Here is a 21,078-nt window from a genome sequence, read left to right on the forward strand (position 1 = left end):
AGGAAGCAATATGTTGAGGACAGTGTGTTTGGTGTCAATGATGTCACAGCCTTTTATTTGTTCTTTGTTTCTGAAGTTGAGAGACCTGTCTGGAACAAGTGATCATGAAAATGCACGCTTTGCTTGTGGCTGCTTTCTATTTATACATTGACCTCTGTTTACTCTTTTTTTCCCTAAACTTAGTCCAGCATATGTCATGAAAAATTTCCTATTGATTTACATAGAGGCAGGAGAAGCTGGAAGTAGTTATCACATGACCCAGTCCATTTTTACACTCATCAGAGTAATATTATGAAAACTGCACTGCCCCTTTCAGTGGAAAGCACGCTGTGCACCACACTGCTAACATCCCTTATTGTGCATTCCTTCTGCATCTCGCTTTGGATTAGATGCATTATGCAGCTCTGTGAAACAAAACTGTTCATGCAAAACATGGATCTAGACTGTTCCTTCCACCTTTGTTTCTCCAGCACAGGCCTCAATTGTTGATACGCTAAAACTGTCAAATTTGTAAAGGTCTTCATCATGAGTTGCTTGACTTTCCGCAAACTAGTCTGTATGTATGTCCTGCTCACTTTAAATACCAGACACTTTTCCAGTTCATGAATAGCGGATTCTATCATTTCTACCTTTTTAGCTTTTAGCTTCTACATTTACACCCAGAAATGGAGAGGAAGGAAATCTGGAGTCAGATTTTTCCAGGACTCTGACAGACTGCTGACACAGGTTCCCCTTGTCACTGTGCAGCTGCCAGCAAATTAATTTTCTAAGGACAGGAGGAAAACTTATTCCCTCATTTATTTTTACAATGGACTGGTGACTGGTTTGTTTTTTTAATCATCACGTCTAATTTGTTCAGTCACGATCAGTTACAAAATTTCACAACTTAATATGAAAGAAAAATATTTGCTAACTGAATATGGATCCTAGTTCATCTGTTGTCCAGGTTTGGGCGTGTCCAGTTACTTTAAAGTTAAATTGTTTTTTTTTTTTACCCAAATTATACAACAAGCAAGACATTAAGACATTTCCTAACCTGTCCCCAAAACTGTCAAGTGGTGACATTGGTACCAGATTTAACACATGCTCAGGAGGTCCACTGTGCAAATTTCTCCTGTTGGTTAATCGATGTTTACAGTGTATTAGTCCTCTAGCTGAAGGAGTGTATGGTGGGAGTCTTTCCCTTTGAGCTGCAGAATGTTTAATGACTATGTGAAATGTGTGTGGCCATATATTAGAATGTGTGTTACGTGAAGTTGAAGTAGTAATGACTTGTAAAGCTGTGGATGCAGGTTATTTGGTGAGTTCATGTAGAGTGAATATTACTTGAGATCCAAGATCACTCATAGTCCACCGTTTTGTTTTCTGTATTGAATATTTTTGAAAGGCTTGCTTTTTGATCAAGATGATAATAACGCTTCTCCTGTGTTGAAGGTCCTGTGAAAAGATGAATGTCGTCAAAGAAAACAAAGATCTGGCCTGTTTCTACACCACCAAACACTCCTGGAGGGGAAAGTAAGGACCACAACTACTTGCTTTTTTAACCTTGCTTATAGGATTTCAGGACTTCTGGCACTGTCTATTTACTTTTGTCTGGGTATTGGTTTACAAGTTACGTCTTCTCTTTGTCTCCTTGTAAAAGAGGTTTGGGAAAATCCTGAAATCCTGACTCAGATCTTCCATTGTGTTGACTTCCTTATCTCAGCCAAGGATATGAGGCCTGCCGCACGGACCACTGTCATCAGTCACTGACCATCACTAGTGATATGTGTTTTGTAGAGCTGCATGGCCGTATGAAATATAAGTTGAAGAATAGACGGAGACAGTAGAAAAAGCATAGAACTAGTCTTAATTCAGATGGCATCCATATAGTGGGCATGAAGCACATAAAGCGTGAATATGGTGGTAGGCACAGTAGCCATATTGACCTAACAAAATATGTAAGGTAGAACAGTACCGTAGAATAAGACCAATATATTTGATCTATGTTTGAAATAGGGTTGCCACGGCATTCTGGTTTCACAAAGTCGATAGTAATCATACTATGTACATTTGATTATTACTGGTATTGGGAGAAAAAAAAGCAACAAAATGGAGCATCTAACCTCAACGTGCCTATCAGATTTGCATTGGGCACCTGACTGAAATGAATGCGACTGTGTGAAGGAAACACACAGAAAAAACTGTCCGCTGTTACATACATTCAGTAAATTAACATTTTTTTAATATAAAGAAAGCATGTGTGAAAGCATTTCTTGCAGTTTTTAGAATTTTTACAAACCAAACTATAAGTTAATGGAGAAAATCCTCAGCACATTAATTGATGATAAAAATAATCATCAGTTGCAGTTGGATGCAAAATAGTTGAAAAAGAATCCACGTCAACCAACTACGACAGTAAAATCTTGCTTTTACATTATTAAAATTAATAATAATAATGTAATACAGTAAAACAATATTTTTTAAGATGGTTATCATACTGTTATCAGGGTCATATCATGGAAATCTCACATTTTTGCAACCCTAGATGCAAACATACGTGTTACATTATACAGTATCTGAATTCTGCCTGTGCATGTAGTACCTGTCTGTATCTATTTTAAACTACACACTTTAAATAGATATCAAACTAGATGGGACTGGATGGTAGCCTTCACAGCTAATGGAACAAACTCCTGTTGATCAGTGAGCCGGTGGTGTCACATTACCAATACATGCTTTTTAAATGTCTTTGTCCCATTAAGGGCTGCCATTGACTTAGGTAACTTAAGCAGGGCTGCAGCACATTAGCCATCATCAGCGCTTCATCTGGCTAATGCTTCCTGTTGTGTCCAGAGACAGGAGCGTTGATGTATGTGTGGTGGACAGTGGACACTGATGCCCCATTAAGAACAAGATAGTGATGCAGTTTAAACTGGTTTATCTGAATTAGTTTGCATGTGTCAGCTGACCTGGGTCAATGACCCTCCTCCTCACCTGCACCTGGACATAGTCTGGGCATCATGAACAGAAGACTGGCTTCTGTTAGAAACTTGATATTAAGATTTGATGGTAATTCTCTCTAAAGAGAAAGCGACAGAAACATGGCACATTAATCAACAACACGTGAAACTGGGCTGCCATGAGAGAATGAAGTAAGGAAAGAGAAATGAAAATGAAACTTGTTTTGGTGCTTTTCTAATGTAACATGAGTGTGAAAATGCTGAAACCACAGAATAACATCTGACCACAGTCTCAGATTAATGGGTCAAATGAAAATGTAATAGATGGGCATTATGTCCGAGTCTGCTGTATGAAAAGAATTCAAGTGAAACAGCATTAATGGGCAAAGAGAAAGAGGTCATGTCAGGAGCCTCTTTCATCTTGCTTCATGCCAACTTCAGATGTTGTGAGTTACTTTTGTTTTCAGTGGGTTGTAGATCACAAAAAGTACTAAAACTATTCTATTCAATCTTTCATCAAGCATTCTAACTGTATTTTTCTGCCTAACTGGCAAACAAAGACAACAAACATACTAAATTTTGCCTGACACCTCAATTAACCATGTCCTTTGGTAGAAGAACCTGCTTCAAGTAGCCATTGAATAATTTTAGACTTTGCTATTGTCAGCTATTGTCAGCTCCTCCTTGGGAATGCAGTAAAACATGTTTGTGATTACCGTGCTCCCAATGACCATACTGTATATCATATGTCATGAATTAGCCATGTAGCATGTTAGGTGACATTCAACATAATGTTCAACTTGATGTTCTGTGCAGGATCTAACACTCAAGTTTCGAAGTGCAAACAGCAGCAGTCAGTGTGACACATTTGCTCAGATGTCATTTAGTCCAGTTTTTGGCGTTACTTCATGTAGTGGTTTGGTCTATTTTCTATCTGGTTGCCTTTTGACATGTGTTTCCCATTTTCTGGTGGCATAATCAAACTCAAAATCAATGGATGTCTGAGCAATGGACTTACTCTCAGATCTTGCCTGAGAAATGTTTCTGCAACAGTTAAATTAATAGTAGACATAAAATGTGTGTGTGTCCAGCTTTAGTGTTACAGCCAAATTTTTTCCTCCTCTGTTCTCGTGGTCATTTTTAATTCATGTCTTGTGACTCTAGCTTGTAGAAAATATCAGACTTGTCTGTGTGTGTACTAAAGAAGGATATTTCCATGACTTTTAAACACGTGCATCCACTTTTCTCTTGAGTTTGCTTTTCAAGTAAAATATGTAAATGTTTATTTTGTCGGTTCAACAATACATTTGCCTAAAGTACATAGAACGTGCTGTAAATAATTTTCACTTTATCCTTTTATTGTATTGTAGAGTATGTTTCTCTCATTCAGCACTCTTCCACCACAGTCTGCGTCTTTATAATCCAGTATTTGCAAAGTGTTGTTTACAACATTAAATAGAGTTTTACTAGATCTGTTTGTATTCCTTACAAACATTGGGCTCTACCTTGTTTATGAGAAATTGAGCATATTTGTGAGAATGTGGTTGAATTATGTGATTTTATTTTATTTTAGACAACAATGGCACAGAGGAACCAGCAAAGCTGAGTTGCAGATACAAACACAATACTTGTTGGTGGGATAAATTAATAGCCGTTTTGGTCTTTCCATAGAAAACCACCTGACAGCAAAGAGGCAGTTGGCCGGAAAGAGTTTAGTCAGATACAGGAAGTTGCTTAATGTGATATATTATGAAACTGTGGAAGGAAAAGATACACACTACCAGTCAAAAGTTTGGATTCACATAGATTTCCTTGTAACATCAAATGAATCAGTACAGGGGAGTATAGTATGGCCATTGTTAATATTCTATACGACTATTGTAGCTGAAAACAGCTGTTATTTACATAAATGTACAGAGGCCTGTCATCAGCAAACATTAGTGCCGTCTTCCACTTGCACGTGTGTTTGCTAATGCAAAGTTATTCATTTAAAAGCAAACTGATTATTAGAAAACCCTCAATGATAAAGGTAACGCATGATGAAAACATGTATCTTTTCATGACAAATTGGTTATTCCCATGGGAGTCCGAACCTTTGACTGGTATTGTACTCATTGTGGCTGAATGAAGAACAACATGTTAGCACAAACTGCATCTACTGTATTACCTGTAAAACATTTGTAGCTGCTTACTGTTATTTTTCTATGCATACCAGAGTGATTTAGATTTTTGTTAATGTTTTGTTGATACATGTTAATTTTCATTTATTTTATTTCTGCATGAAAACTAACGTGATCCTGACTAGTTTTAGTCAAACAAATGAAATAATGTAAGGAGAAATGGCCTTTTTCATTTATTATCTAATACATGGAAGTTTCAAGTCTCTGCAACTTGATTTTCATATATTTGTATAAATAGAAATCGAAACCACAGGAGCACAAGTTGTACAAGCTGCAGACTTCCTAGTTATCTTTCTTCTTTCATTCTTCAGACCAACTTCTCTTATAAAAAATCAGTATACCACATATAGTATGAAATGAATTGTCACTCTAGATGTCTCCCCACAGTAAAAATAAAACATCATGCATTGTTAGCAGGTAAAGGTCACATACTTGCAATAAAAGGTTAAATATTGTCTGTGTACAAAAATAGAATTGAGGAAAAAATTTAGCTCAGAAAATGAATAATTAACAAGGTTTGTGCTGACACCCAAGTTCAGCCTGCCACTTAGCACCAAGGTCAGGATGGTTGGAGAGACAGCACCCTGAGATCAGTACACAGTTTCTTAGGCTTTCTAACACAGAGTTACTTAAAAATGACTTCATGTTTGTATAATTTTGAAGAAGGGATGTGGGATGTGTATGGACCTAATATTCCATGTCGGCCTTGCCTCAGGCCTCTGTCCCTCTTGTCTGTTTGTGCTAGTCACATACTGCATACACAAGTAGAAATGAATTCTGAGGAAGTAACCTCTCAATTTGACTTCCTTTTACTCTGCTTTAAGATAGAATTAACGCCTAAATGGTAACTGTACCAGACGCTATAATCCCATCCAAGATTAATGAGAATGTTCAAGGATGCATCTGTAGGTTGCATTGGAGACACAGATAAATATAAATGTATAGCAGATAGAAATAACTGCTTAAATTTAACACTAAACTCAGCACTGCCTGCTGAGTCATCACCAAAACTCATTTAAACTAAAACTAAAACCATCCAGTGAACCATTTTAATTTCAAACACCAAACATGGTAAGAATGGGGCAAAACATACGGAACGGAAACTGTTGAAAAATCACACGGCAATGAAGCACACACCGCCGTGCCTGCGTGCTCACACACACATACACAGATTGATTGAGTGTAAAATCCAGACACACTGGCAAAATAGCGTATTACACCTCCTTCCTACTATGTGAGAACAGTTCGGATGAATTTAAGTTCATGTTATCGGTGTCATGAAGTGACAAATTGCAGAACTACTAACGTACAAGATGTGACCTTTTTATTTCATAACTTAGAGACAGAATGTGGCAAATATATACAGTACATATCGGGTCTCCTAGTTTTAATGCCAGATGTAATTAGCAAATATTCAGAAATTACATCTACACTACTTTAGTATGGTAATAAATCTACTTTTAACTGTTGGGAATAGAAAGAATTAAAGCTTCTTGTTAATCATTAGTTTACAGTTTGTATTCTTTTGTCGTTATCATTTCACTTTGCCTGTGTGTTATCTCAACTACTGATTCACAAAAATGCCTGGAAAGAAACCTGGATAATATCAACAAGTAACCGAGCCCTCTGGTGATGTCACCTGTCCTTGACTTATATTGAGTTTCCAGAAGGCAACAGAGGGGTTGCAAGTGGACCCACTCCTCCCACACTACCATGCTCACTGTTACATGTAATGGAGATGAGGTGTGATGAGATGCATTTTGACACATTTGAAATCATCAGATCACACGTTAATGAGTAATAATCTGAGTTACCAGGGCTGACTGGATTTGTATCTGACAGGTTTAAAACACAAGCCACGCATTAACTATTAATGTTATGTGACTGCCTGTGCTCTTGTAGGTGTTACTTTCATGTGCAGTTTTGAGTGGGTGGGCTGCGTTTCTGACTCATCGCATCTTTGTGTTCCAGATACAAGCGAGTCTTCTCAGTGGGGACGCATGGCATTACTACTTACAACCCTACCACGCTAGAAGTAACAAATCAGGTCAGTGTGTATGCAGCCTGTCATAGAGGATTTCCTTGTGGCATTCGGGTTCCTCCTTTGTAGCTGTCAGTGTCTGTGCGATGTGCTCTTCTTAAACTTGTGTGGCTGTTGAAAATCCATTTGATATGAATTCCTCTTTTGCTAAAAGCTAAAAGCAGTATTTTTATCTTCTTATGTTTAGCCTTTAAACAAGCTTTTAGCAGTGCAGTTAATGTTAAGCAGCATGTTACACAGAACATGAAATGTCAGTCAGTACTCATTATGTGTTAACAGCTTATCATATTCTTTAATGTAGTTTTATGAAGCTGTAAGGGTTTTTAGGTGTAGAATGCAGTGTCGCATTTATATTATTACTGTGTATTGTTATTGTATTACTGTATTTTGCCCCTCATGGAAGTGTGTAAATGCTGATTGTATTATTGCAATAGCAAATGTTTTTAGTGTCATGTGTGTTCATGTCTGTGTTGTTTCTGTACTTGTTTGCCAGTGGCCTTATGGAGACATCTGTGGTATTGGTCCGGTAGGAAAAGGTCAGGGAACAGAGTTCAACCTCACATTCCGCAAAGGCAGCGGCAAGAAGTCAGAAACGCTGAAGTTCTCAACAGAGCACCGAACAGAACTGCTCACAGAAGCACTGGTGAGGAGAAACAGCTGCATTGCTTCACTGCCATCATTCGTGACAACTGAACAGAGCTAATGCACATATGTTTAAAGAATATGTCAGAAAGTGGTTTTTGAAGTGACGTTTTCATGCTTTCTAGTTCTGTCATGGCTGCACATCTTTGCTGTGTTGATTAAAAGAAATTCAGCAAACTCACTAAGTGTAAGCTGCACTGTTAGGGAAAGCGATGCTTGCAATTCACAGGCCCTTTGACTCTCGAAGTGTTTATCAGCAGATAGTTTGTTGTAAGCTTATTATCCTGAGATGCTGACAGAGCAACAAGAATAGGTATTTCCCCATAGAGCTAATTAAATTTAGTTGTAATTTTTCATTGAAAATTTATAAGCATAATTTAATACTTACAGTAAGTATTATCATTTTATATGCTGTGTAATGTGTTTTATTTTTTTATTCACACAGAGGTTCAGAACTGAATTTTCAGAAGGAAAGATAACTGGCAGGGTAAGTACTTTGAACGACAAACGTTAAATTACCATATTAAATCCAAAATGAAGTGATGGTGGCGATTATGCCACAGTAAATGTCTTAAAACATGTACTGCTGTTGAACTCTTAATAGCGTTACAACTGCTACAAGCACCACTGGAGTGACACACGAAAGCCTGTGAGTTTAGAGGTGACGCCAGGCGGTATCGACCAGATTGACCCCCACACTAACCGGGTGGTGTGCTCCTATGACTATCGTAACATAGAGGGCTTTGTTGATGTCTCAGATTACCAGGGAGGATTCTGCATCCTTTACGGAGGCTTCAGCAGACTGGTAAGCATTTAAAGTTTGTGTGTTTGTGTTTGTATCTTCTATCTGTATATGTTTCACTGGTGCTGTTATGTGTCAACAAAGAATTCCTTTCTATTTGTGTTCTCGTGCCTGTTTTCTCTTAGCATCTGTTTGCCTCGGAGCACCGGGAAGAAATCATCCGCAGTGCCATAGAGCATGCTGGAAACTTTATTGGCATCACACTACGACTGAGGAAGGAAGCTCTTACCTTCGAGGGTTATGTGACGGACAGGTTGGGGAAGTACAGCTCAGATGACAGCATCACTTCCCTCGCTGAGTTTGTGGTGCAGAAGATCACCCCTCGACACCCGGTCAGTGCGCCCTGTTTCTTGTTTTTCTCAGTGTTGTATGGTATTAGTATGTACTTTGTTGGAATCCTTTTGTGTTCCTCATAATGGTGTCATACTAATACTGTGAAGAAGAGTTGGTTGGTAATGAAATATAATACATATATCACTGTCTGTTACTACTAATGCCAGGGAAATGGAAAATTGTTAGTGCCTTGTTCAGCTTTTAAGTTGTACAGTTATAAATTAGTCTAATAATTATAGTAGTAATTATTTATCTGATCTTTGTGTGTTCTGTTGATCTTTTCCAGGAGCCTGTGAAGCGTATCCTTGCCCTTACAGAGACCTGTTTAGTAGAGAGAGACCCAGCTTCATACAACATAGTGACAATCAAACCCTTTGGAGAGGTGAGTCACTTTTAAACTGAAACATTCATACTCAGATCCTCTCTGTCCAGTCTGGCTTTACATCGTGAAATAGATTAATTGAACTGTCTATCTATGTTTCATTATTTATGAACTGCATTACATTACTACAAGTTAACAGAGTGAATACACTCTCTGCATCCCCCTTTCCTCTCATCCTTGTCCTCTCTGATCTCCCTTCAGGTGTTTGCTCTTATCTGTGACGTAGACAACCCTCAGGTGTTTACAGTTGAATTCATCAGAGGGCAGATCAGGAAGTACTCCTCCACAGAGAGGTACACAGACATAACCTAACATACATACCATACAATTTTGTATGTGGTGACACTACAGGACTTGTTGGTTTATAAAATGTTTGAAAGCATTTTACCTCACTCAGTATACTTTATTTGATTAATTTGTTTGTGTACATGTATTTTCTACATAGTCTTAACTCTGTCCCACACACACACACACACACACACACACACACACACACGAACACCATCAGTGCTCTACACCACTGATCATTTACAATGTATTTTGCTCAGTCTATTTAATATGTGCCTCTAGGGATTCCCTGTTAGCCAGCCTACTTGATGGAGTCCGCGCGTCAGGCAACAGGGATGTGTGCGTCAAGATGGCCCCCACACAGCGAGGGCAAAGATGGGGCCTACTGAGCATGCCCGTGGATGAGGAGGTGGAGAGTTTGCATCTCAGATTTCTGGCAGCACCTCCTAGTAAGTGAAAACCCTGGAGCGCACGAGATTCATGGATTGGACTTCATATAATATCATTAATTTGGGTCAGTGGTAAATATATATACATTTTGAAAGTTTCGAGTAAACCATCCACTTTAGTCGTGCGTTGGCCAGTTAAACACTTCAGAACTAATATATTTGTAGCATTTTGTAGCGATACTCCAGGTTAACAGAGGATTAATCCTGGTGACTTTGGTCATTCTTGATTCTCTTTTTGACATTTAGAATAAATTTGAATATTTTCATTTTTGTTTTATGATCAGGTATCTGTAAAACCAATATTATTACCACCAGTCTCAGTTTTTGTTTAGTGCTATTTGGCACTAAATGCCTACTAATCATCAATTTAGCATGGTAACTGTAAGTACCGGTAACTGTAATTAACTATAATTATGCTAACATTAGCATTTATATTAAAGCTGAGCTGTGCCTGTCTGCAGTCTGTGCCTTTCCTGTATTGTCATTATTTTGGAATAACAGAACTAAACGCCTCTGTGTGACTTAACACTGATCTGAAGCTTTTTCCAGTATTATTAAAGACTCTGCTAACCATATAGATGAAATGTAGTTAAAATTTAAAAAATCTTTGTTTCTTAGTTCAGGTAGCTGTAAGTGATGAAACATAAATATATACAGAACTAACTGATAATAAACTATTTTGTTTTGATTTACCTGTTCAAATTGAGAACATAGATATGTAATTTCTAGTTACTATTGTTGTCTGATTTAGAAAAATTAGGCCCTATTGAGTAAACAGTTGAATGATTTTACATCTGAGGACATTTTTTAATTAAAATAACAAATGTTATTTGTCTTTTTCAAAGGTCACATGATCTTTTTCTTTTGCCAAATTGAGTGCTTTAGTCTGTGGCGTGAATAGATCAGCACTGTGAGATATACAAACTTGGGCTACCTTATGCTTAAGTGTAGCACACTCACTTGCGTAGCTGTAGAGTCATGTTAGAAGTTACAGTTGATATATTCTTTTGTTAAATTGTTCCATCCCTGTTTCCCAGATGGAAACTTTGCAGATGCAGTGTTCAGATTCAACGCCAACATATCCTACAGCGGTGTGCTGCATGCAGTAACCCAAGATGTGAGTGTGTCCAGTTCTTGTGAGATTTGTCTACCCATCTGCTTAAACAGGATTCGTACTAACTTCCCCATCTTTATGTTTATCTGCTTATCTTTTTTTCCCTTCAGGGCCTTTTCTCTGAAAACAAAGAGAAGCTCATCAACAACGCCATCCTGGCTCTTTTATCCCAGGAGGCTGAGCAGCCGGCTCTTAACGCTGAGCTGGAGAGCCACTTCCAGGCCATTCGACGTTTGGTGGCCTCCAAGGCTGGCTTCCAGGCTTTCACCCAGCTGCCTAAGTAAGGATGTTACAAATATGTGACTTTACTTTCCTGCTTTCATTTCTTTAAAGTATACTTGTTGAGCTGCTGGTAACAGGCATGCTATGTCATTCCAAGGTCTGGTCAAGGGTCTGGACTCACAGATGCAACGTAAATATGAATCCATACATCTCAGTCTACCCTTTGTCAGTCTCTGTGTCTCTCCTCTTCATTCTTTTTTACTGGAGTCTTTCTTAGCTGTCTGTCGGCCAGCCGTCTCTTCTTTTATCTTAGTTCTGCTTTCATCTTAGATGTTTTAGACGGGCTCTTCAGAGGGGAGGTTATGTCACTTCACTCTGTTCAGTAGAGCTGTCTGCCTCAATTTATCTCGACCTTCTACTCTTAACCTCTCATACCCTTATTTTTTTGCCTCTATCTCTGTCTCCCACTATCTACATTGGTCATTTTATCCTTTATGTCTGTGTATTTCACATTTTTAGGTCTTGTCGTTGTTCTGGGTCACTGAGATGTATGAGAGGAACTCTATTTACTGTTTATTCCATGTTCCTATGAAGCAAATAAACCAGAATTGGATTTCCTGAAAGATTCATTGCTGCAGCAGTTTGGTGTTTCTTACAAATACAAAGCATAAATCACAAAAAAAAACACATAAATGGTTTATCTTTGGCTTAGGAAATCCTCTTTCATTATGTTACTCTTAGTAGTTTGATGACCAAAGAAACAACAAGCCACTTCGTATGCAATGAATTCTTTGTGTATCCAACCCCAGACCTCCTTAAATACCACAGCATTTGTGTACTTTATATTCTGTTTTTTATGTTGTTTTTATGTTCTTTAATGTTTTAATGCATGCGCCATGTAGTAATGATGTTAAATCTTAGAGTTTCTGTTTGTGTTTTCCAGGTTCAGGGAAAAGTTAGGAGTAAAGACAGTAAAAGCTTTAAAGAGGGACAACAATGGTGTGACACATGCTGCTATAGACATGCTCTGTGCCCTTATGTGTGTAAGTACATGCTAAATATCAAATTATAAGCCAAATACGGACATAGAGAGAGACATAAAAGTAAATACAGCTCCACTGAATGAATTTTATTTCTTTGGCTGAGACCTTTTCTTTTATCCTTCCTTCCAGCCGATGCATGATGATTATGACCTGAGGCAGGAGCAGCTGAACAAGGCCTCTCTGCTCTCCTCCAAGAAGTTTCTGGAAAATCTTCTTGAAAAATTCATCACAAATGTGGTATGTTTCTTTTTGTTGTAAGACAGCTGGTTTCAGCCTGAGCTCAAGCTCACAGAATTTGTAAGTTCTTCCGAATCTTATGCTGTTTTTTCCAGGACCATGGAACTGGAGCATTGGTCATCAGCTCCTTACTGGACTTCTTAACATTTGCCCTCTGCGCCCCCTACAGTGAAACCACTGAGGGGCAGCAGTTTGACATGCTGCTTGAAATGGTTGCCTCCAACGGACGGACCCTGTTTAAACTCTTCCAGGTGAGACTATTAAGATGGTAGGGTTAAAGAGGAGGAGCATGTCTACGAGCAGGTCTCGTAGCTCCCATGTATTTCCACTAGAGCTGTAAACTATTTTACATAAGTTTTTCATTTTGATTACCTTCTCTCTAATGTGACTCATACATCAGATGCTTATGTTCTGAATTGTGTTGTCCTTGTCTATAGCATCCCTCTATGGCGATAGTAAAGGGAGCTGGGCTGGTGATGAAAGCTATTATTGAGGTAAACTTTTCTATGGGTTAAGTGTGAATAATTTAATTATCATTGGACTGTGTCCGTGCTTTATAATTACGATGCACCTGTATTTGTTTAATGTATAGGAGGGAGACAAGGAAATAGCCACAAAGATGCAGGAGCTGGCTCTGAGTGAAGGGGCTCTTCCAAGGCATCTACACACATCTTTGTTCACCATCAGCGCTGACCAGAGGATGCTTACCAACAGGTCCAAGCTCAAAAAATGCCCACTGTCACATACAAAAAATGCACTAATTTGTATTTGGATTTTTTTCTTTCTAGTTACAGTTCAATGTAATAGCAGTAGAAGTTTGTTACAGTAGATGATCTCAAAGGTATGTTTTCTGACTTTATCAGGCAACTGAGTCGTCACCTGGTGGGACTGTGGACAGCAGAGAACCCTGTAGCCATGAACCTGCTCAAGAGGATACTGGTAAGCTTTCAAATCAAAAACTTTTGGTTATGCACAGAGTAGACAAGACAGCTTTCACCTGCACATTTCCAAAACCTAACACAATCAGAAAATGGCATCAGAATGACACCGAAAACTAATAAGCAATACTAACCATAATACAATCAATAAATAACAATAAATAGATAAAACATTTAATTACAATGAAATTAATGAAATTAAATATGTAAAAAGAATCAAAAAAGTTTTTGTGAATAGTTTATATTTCTGAGAGCTAAAAAAAAACCCTGTTCAAGTCCTTATTTCAGTTTGTGTTCCTCTCTTGCTGGTCTCTTAGCCAACAGGTCTGCTGGCTTACCTGGACAGTCCTGACCCAGTCCCAGAGAAAGACGTGGACAGAATGCACATTCGTGACAACTTGAAAATTGCCACGGTATCTGGACAAAACAAACTGAACAGAAAGCCCAATAATGAATTTTCCTTCTGTTAAATGTAAATGCTGCTTTTGATTTGTTTGCCACAGGACCAGCTAAACCGAAACAAGGTGCCTGAGTGGCAGCGGATAGCAGGCAAAGCAGCCAAAGAGGTGGAGAAGTTTGCCAAGGAGAAGGCTGATCTGGTGTTGATGCACTGGAGGGATAAGATGGGCATAGCACAGAAGGAGGTGAGCATTCATTTTCCCCTACAAGGGGACTGAGTGGGTGACTTTTCCTGTTATCTTTTAAGCTTCGGCTGCTCAAGCGTCTCTTACTGTGGCTCCTCCTGCTGATGCTGAACAGTACTGCAGAATCGAGAGGCACACTTTTCACTTGCTCTTGCTGTATTTTGCATGGAAAGTGTTGTTGGCTCTGATGCCTCCTGAACTTGTGGAGACACGGTCTGCTATGATATAATGGCATTTGATTTTTCTGTGCTTTACGTATTTATTATTCAAGCTGCTTTTACACCTTTCATGTACAGGTGTTTTGCGTCTACTCTATGACACAGGTTTCCTATTACAAATGGATGTCTGTTGTGGTGAGCTGCTGAATTTGACCAAAGTGCTACTTAAATTTGAATGTCACCTATGTGTTTTGAAGAGATGTGACATGTTTGAACTAAAGGCACATTTTGCACGTAGAACATGTGAAGAGATTCAGACTCAACCTCTGGGTTTTCATGTAGAAGATGCGTGGGTGGGTTGAGGTTTGTGGTGTTAGCTAGAGTGCTTACAAAAAATTTGGGCCTTTACTGCCTGCTCTCTGGCCTTTAGCGAAATCAAATGTATGTTCCTATAAATCTAAACTCAAATCCTTTTTCACCTGAATGTCACCTTTCTTTTTCTTTTCTGTGTTTTTATTCAAAATGGCTGAAGCTGATCAGTAATACAATTTGATTCACTTGCTTTCACTAAATATTTCCTTTTCATATCTTTCATTTTATATATTTGGCTTTAGCAATTCATTATTCAGTCCTTTAAAATACATCAATCTCATAGATACTCTACTAATGATAATGTAATAGAAACAGTGAATGTTTTTTCAGATTCTTTTTATCGGTAGACCCTTTTTGTTGCGATTCATCTGTTTGATCGAAGGAACAATAATCTCTCTGTGTTGTCTCTGCCCCACCCTCCTTTTGTGTGGTTTCTCTGCTGTCAAACAATGCAGCAGGACAGAAATAACCTGGTAAGTAGGACTGGCCGAGGGGATCGATGGTGTTTTGCTCTCCTTCTTCTTTCTCTTGAACATACCGTATTTCCATCTTAATGTGACATATTGAGTGTGTTTTTTAATTCAGAGGAATATACTGGAATTTCATGGTTTTCTGCATTAATTTGTCATAAAATGTGATCTGATCTTTATCTAAATCAAGAGTATTAACAAATATAATGTGCCTAAAATAATAATGCAAAGAAAAATCCTGTTCGTTCACATTTTATGACAAATTAATGCAAAGAGGTTGATACTTTTTCTTGCCACTGTGTATGTACAGTATGTATACAGTGTAATCTTTCTTAAATGTAACTACCTGCACCTGTAGCGTTAAATAAAAAATAATAAGCACATTTAGTTTAAGAAATAAATGTGATGTCCACAAGCTGAAGGATCTTAACTTCGCCAAGCAGCCATGCCAAAAGTAAATACAGTATTTTTGCACTGAGAAGAGAAAAAGAGTCTACCTTGCAAGTCATAAGTAATATACAAATTACATTTGTAAGTAGCAACAGGGAGCAGCAGATTAATGGGAATAGTGGTACAAAATATAAAAATGTTTAACAAGATGTTTTAAAAGCTCTCTTGGCAAAGGTCAATTTCATTTAGCAGAAATTACAGAACACACTGAATTCTGTGATCCCATCTTGGTTTATGTGTTAATCAACTTAATTGTTGTTGACTCATTCCACTTTCTCCATTCTTAACACTTTTCATTACTGTTTCCTTCACATTGGTGCCAGTGTTCTTGTTTAAGTTGTTGGTTATATCGTCACTTTTTTTTTGCGTCACAACTCTCTACTACTCTACCATAAACTGAAAAAGTTAAAATATTAAATGCTCTGAATAATAATAAACTGACTTGAATCAGGTCATAAAAGTTTTTTTGTTTTTTTTTTCAGAACCCAAACCAAAAGCCTGTCATCCTGAGGAAAAGACGGCAGAGAATAAAGATTGAAGCCAACTGGGAACTTTTCTACTACAGGTACAGCTTGATCTGTAGTAAAAAGACAAACAAAAATTTCCTATCAGCGTTTACCTGTTATTTAGCAGATGTGTGGTACCCACTGATCAGCATGATTTTATTTCACAGCAGGTTTTTAGGGGTTTGTCTTTGTGGCTTGTTTAAGAGCATTGAATCCCACTGTGAGATTATTTACTTAACATTCCCCCTGTGTGTTTGAGACACTTTGATAGGATACGTGTTATAGTGCTGATGGGCTCCCAATGGGTGTATAGACGTTTTTTACCTAACATTGCTGAACTCAAAGTCTTTTGTCCCCTTAAGATTTCAGCTCGACCATGCACGGTCCAACCTCATCTGGAACCTGAGGACGAGGGAGGAGCTGCGGGATGCACTAGAGGGTGAGATGCGTGCCTTCAGCGTGGACCGCGAGCTTGGCAGTGCCACTGTCATCTCCTGGAATCACCAGGAGTTTGAGGTTCGTGTTCATGTTTAGCTGCAGTGCCATGGATCTCGTAGGTCTCATTTATTTCCAACCACACTTAAACTGAGTGAGTGTGGTGTTTGTCCAGAGTAGTATATTATAGTACTGCTGTTAAAACCACAGAGAAGTACATAGTTGTTTCTAAACCTGATACTTATACTGTGAACTACATTTGCTTGTTAATGTCGTTACCTGCAGGTGAAATATGAGTGCCTTTCAGATGAGATCAGGATTGGGGATTATTACTTGCGTCTTCTGCTTGAGGAGGATGAAAATGAAGAATCCAGTGCCATCAAGAGATCGTAAGACTATAATACAATATAAACACAGCTGACTGCTCTAACATTAACATCTCCTGGTTATTATTTCTCACTCTCTTTTGTCTTAGATATGAGTTCTTCAACGAGCTCTACCATCGCTTTCTGCTGACACCCAAAACTACGATGAAGTGTCTGTGCTTGCAGGCACTCGCTATAGTCTATGGCAAGTGCTATGAGGAGATTGGTCCATTCACTGACACAAAATACATTGTGGGCATGTTGGACAGAGTGAGTACAAACAAACTGTCAAATCAAGTGTTTTTGCATTTTTTGTCATACTCTTTTTAAAGTATTTTCATTAATCCCGATATATATGCTTCTATAATTACAGTGTACTGACAAACTGGAAAGAGACAGACTAATTCTCTTCCTCAACAAACTAATTCTAAACAAGGTAAGATAATAAAAGGAACAATATCATTTGGCACCATGCTTCTTTCTTTATGTCATACAATTCTTTTTTTTTTTTTGTGTCTGTAGAAAAATGTGAAGGATGTGATGGACTCAAATGGTGTGCGAATCTTGGTTGACCTACTCACTTTGGCCCATCTGCACACCAGTAGAGCGACTGTGCCCCTCCAGGTGATAGGATGATTTATGATATAATATAAAAAAAGTGGCTCATTTAATTTGACCAATAATGCATTCAGTACAAGCTGTTGTGTATCTTAATGGGCTGTTAACAATGCTTGCTCCTGCAATAGTGTCTGCAGTCTCAAACAAAAGTCTTCTTAATTTCCACAGAGCAATGTGCTGGAGGCAGCACCAGACATGAAGAGGGAGAGTGAGAAAGAGTGGTACTTCGGCAACGCAGACAAGGAAAGAAGAGGACCTTTCAGTTTTGAAGAGGTATGTGATGAAACAACATCTTGTCTGTACAGGCACTTGTGATTTTAACTTCATACTGCATTTGTGATTGATTGCATCTTTACTACAATGTGTGTGTATATTATTCAAGTAGCCAGTTGGTTAATAACTTAACAATTACTGCATCATCACAGTTACTAAAGTGTTGTTCCGTTTTTTTAAGTCTCTAGTTTATTTACATGTCTGTTTTTTTTTTCTTCTTCTTCTTTTTTTTAATTGTCCAGATGCAAGAATTTTGGAATACAGGTGTCCTGACAGCGAAGACACGCTGCTGGGCTCAGGGGATGGACGGCTGGCGCCCCCTGCAGGCCATTCCACAGCTGAAAATGGTGCCTCTTAGCCACTGGACAGGCCGTGATGAATGAGTCCGACCTGGCCACACTAATCCTTAACATGCTCATCACCATGTGCTCCTACTACCCCAGCAGGTGGGGACCACTGGAAATGCCTCAGTGACTGTGTGCCGCCACCTGTTGTTTGTTTTTTTAATGTTTTATGTATTGTAAATCTGTGAAGTGGTATCTTTTGAGACCATAACTACAATGTATTTTGATTACGTTTTACTCAGGGACCAAGATAATTCCATTATTCGACCTTTACCTAAAATCAAGAGGATGATCAGTGACAATGCCTGTCTCCCACACATTGTCCAGGTAAGTGCACAATTTAAATATGATATTAACATTTCCTTAGAATTGGGACACATTTGCTCCAGTGAATTGTTTCATAAAACTGAATGTTATATTTATGGTCTTGTTGTTGTTTGTCTTCTCCAGTTGCTGTTAACGTTTGACCCCATCCTGGTGGAAAAAGTTGCCAACGTTCTGTATCTGATAATGCAGGATAACCCCAATCTGCAGCGCCTCTACTTAACTGGAATTTTCTTTTTCATCATGATGTACACAGGCTCCAACGTGCTTCCTGTAGCAAGGTGAAAACACACATAGCTCACAACAACATCTTGTTTTAGCATGCCATACTTTGATTTTCACAAATGTATGATAACTAACATTTGAACGTATTACAGCTACCTATTAGTAATTATTCAGCTGTAATGTCAACTAACAGTTTTCTCGATAATTTAAAATTGTAGATATAATTAAAAAGTACATGTTAAATATGAGACATTCATGTAATTTCTTTAGGTTCCTGAAGTACACTCACCTGAAGCAAGCCTTCAAATCAGAGGAGGTAAAGTTTATTTTCCACGCTGTGTTTCACTCTTGTATCTTTTTAATCAGACCTCCTTTTTAAAAATGACTTTTGCCTGTTTGTGACCTCTTTCTAGGCGAAGGGTCAGGACATCGTGCAGCGTAGTGTTCTGGGACCAGTGTTGCCTGAGGCGATGGTGTGTTATCTAGAGAACTATGAGGCTGAACGTTTCTCAGAGATATTCCTCGGCGAATTTGATACACCTGAGGCTATTTGGAGCAGCGAGATGAGGTAAAGAGGAATCTGTTAATGTTGTTTTAAATTAGTCTACTTTTAAATTTTAAAGATCTTGTAGATATATTTAAAATGCAGCAGCGAAATCCTCTAGCTTATATGTGTACGTTTATATTGTTTGTTTCAGACGAATGATGATCGAGAAAATAGCAGCTCATGTAGCTGACTTCAGCCCCAGGCTGCAGAGCAACACGCGGGCTCTTTACCAGTACTGCCCCATCCCTGTGATCAGCTTCCCTCAGCTGGATTATGAACTCTTCTGCAACATCTACTACCTCAGGCATCTTTGTGACACCACCCGCTTCCCCAACTGGCCAATTCGAGATGCTGTATGTCGCTTTTTTCCTCCCTTATTTATCTAATCAGTGTTGTGCTTGTATTTCCAAGAAAGAGTTATTTGATCTTGAATGACCATCATTATCTCTACAGGTGAAGCTGCTAAAGGACACTCTTGAAGCCTGGAAGAGGGAAGTGGAGAAGAAACCTCCCTCTATGTCTATAGATGACGCATATGAAGTCCTCAACCTCCCCAAAGGACAAGGGCAGTGAGTGACCCCTTTTTTTTTTTGTGATCATTCCTATTGAATTTTAAATAAGCTATTTTTATTGTAGCAATAAACAGATCTGTTGTCTATGATGGAGAAAAGAATAAAAGTAGAAGAAAAATTATTTGTTTTTTAATGTTAAAGAGACTAAAAATTACAGTTTTTAGTTTTTACAATTATGCCAGACATCACTAAGTAATGAAACTTTGTTAAAATACAAATAAATTAAATATGTGTTAATGTCATTATTTATGCCTTCATGTTTTATGTATATTTGTTTTCAGGCATGAGGAGAGTAAAATCAGGAAAGCTTATTTCAGACTGGCTCAGAAGTACCATCCTGACAAGAACCCAGAGGGCCGGGTATGTGTTACCATTAAAACCAAACTGTGTGTAGAAGTTTAGACCTTAAATTAGTTTTCAACTACGTTTTGTATCTTTTAGGACATGTTTGAGAAAGTGAACAAAGCATACGAGTTCCTCTGTACAAAATCTGCCCGAATAGTGGACGGCCCGGACCCAGAAAACATCATCCTCATCCTTAAAACTCAGAGCATCTTGTTCAATCGACACAAGCAAGGTATGTAGATTAATAAATATGTTTTCTTTCATGTTCTTTCTAACTACACATTATGTTCCTGTTATGTTAGAAACGAGCTCTGGGACATTTTTCTAATAGTAAAAAGTAGGAACAACGGAGATACTGATTTTGCCACGTGTCTGTAAATAGAACTGGAACCCTACAAATACGCCGGTTACCCCATGCTCATCAAAACAATCACAATGGAGACAGAGGACGAGCAGCTCTTCTCCAAGACCTCCCCTCTCCTCCCAGCTGCTGCTGAACTGGCTTTTCACACAGTCAACTGCTCAGCTCTCAATGCAGAGGAGCTGCGCCGTGAGAGCGGCATTGAGGTACACATTGAAACAAAGTCTGAAATATGAATGAAACATTATAGCTGTCTGTACATGCGAGCAGGTGTGTGGTCAACTGTGATTGGACTGATGATCATTTTTTACCTTTTTTTCATCAGGTCTTGTTAGAGGCGCTTTCTCGATGTGTAGCTGTATTAACTGCATCCAGCAAACCTGATGACATGGCTGTACAGGTAAAATGATCACAAAACACTGAGTTTTTATAGACCTGTAGTATTACACTGTGAGT

General features: G+C 38.5%; 1 protein-coding gene across 1 annotated transcript in view; it reads left to right on the forward strand.

The window, feature by feature from the left end:
• The window catches only part of LOC113163265 (dnaJ homolog subfamily C member 13), a 28,951-nt gene that overhangs the window by 1,141 nt on the left and 6,732 nt on the right, over positions 1-21,078 (forward strand). The window contains 39 exon segments of the mRNA XM_026361725.1: positions 1,435-1,515; positions 7,094-7,169; positions 7,657-7,806; positions 8,251-8,292; positions 8,410-8,610; positions 8,733-8,939; positions 9,227-9,322; positions 9,524-9,615; positions 9,893-10,059; positions 11,097-11,176; positions 11,284-11,453; positions 12,339-12,438; positions 12,568-12,675; positions 12,771-12,926; positions 13,113-13,169; positions 13,268-13,389; positions 13,539-13,614; positions 13,931-14,026; positions 14,117-14,257; positions 15,246-15,260; positions 16,190-16,272; positions 16,576-16,729; positions 16,934-17,037; positions 17,124-17,283; positions 17,387-17,449; positions 17,536-17,637; positions 17,800-17,904; positions 18,147-18,245; positions 18,247-18,350; positions 18,491-18,575; positions 18,699-18,853; positions 19,068-19,113; positions 19,211-19,365; positions 19,496-19,697; positions 19,798-19,913; positions 20,198-20,276; positions 20,358-20,493; positions 20,644-20,828; positions 20,948-21,022. Of these exon segments, the coding sequence (XP_026217510.1) occupies positions 1,448-1,515; positions 7,094-7,169; positions 7,657-7,806; positions 8,251-8,292; positions 8,410-8,610; positions 8,733-8,939; positions 9,227-9,322; positions 9,524-9,615; positions 9,893-10,059; positions 11,097-11,176; positions 11,284-11,453; positions 12,339-12,438; positions 12,568-12,675; positions 12,771-12,926; positions 13,113-13,169; positions 13,268-13,389; positions 13,539-13,614; positions 13,931-14,026; positions 14,117-14,257; positions 15,246-15,260; positions 16,190-16,272; positions 16,576-16,729; positions 16,934-17,037; positions 17,124-17,283; positions 17,387-17,449; positions 17,536-17,637; positions 17,800-17,904; positions 18,147-18,245; positions 18,247-18,350; positions 18,491-18,575; positions 18,699-18,853; positions 19,068-19,113; positions 19,211-19,365; positions 19,496-19,697; positions 19,798-19,913; positions 20,198-20,276; positions 20,358-20,493; positions 20,644-20,828; positions 20,948-21,022 (4,428 nt within the window). The 5' untranslated portion in view covers positions 1,435-1,447.

Source organism: Anabas testudineus, chromosome 2 (genome assembly GCF_900324465.2).
Source record: "Anabas testudineus chromosome 2, fAnaTes1.2, whole genome shotgun sequence".
Lineage (NCBI taxonomy): Eukaryota > Metazoa > Chordata > Actinopteri > Anabantiformes > Anabantidae > Anabas > Anabas testudineus.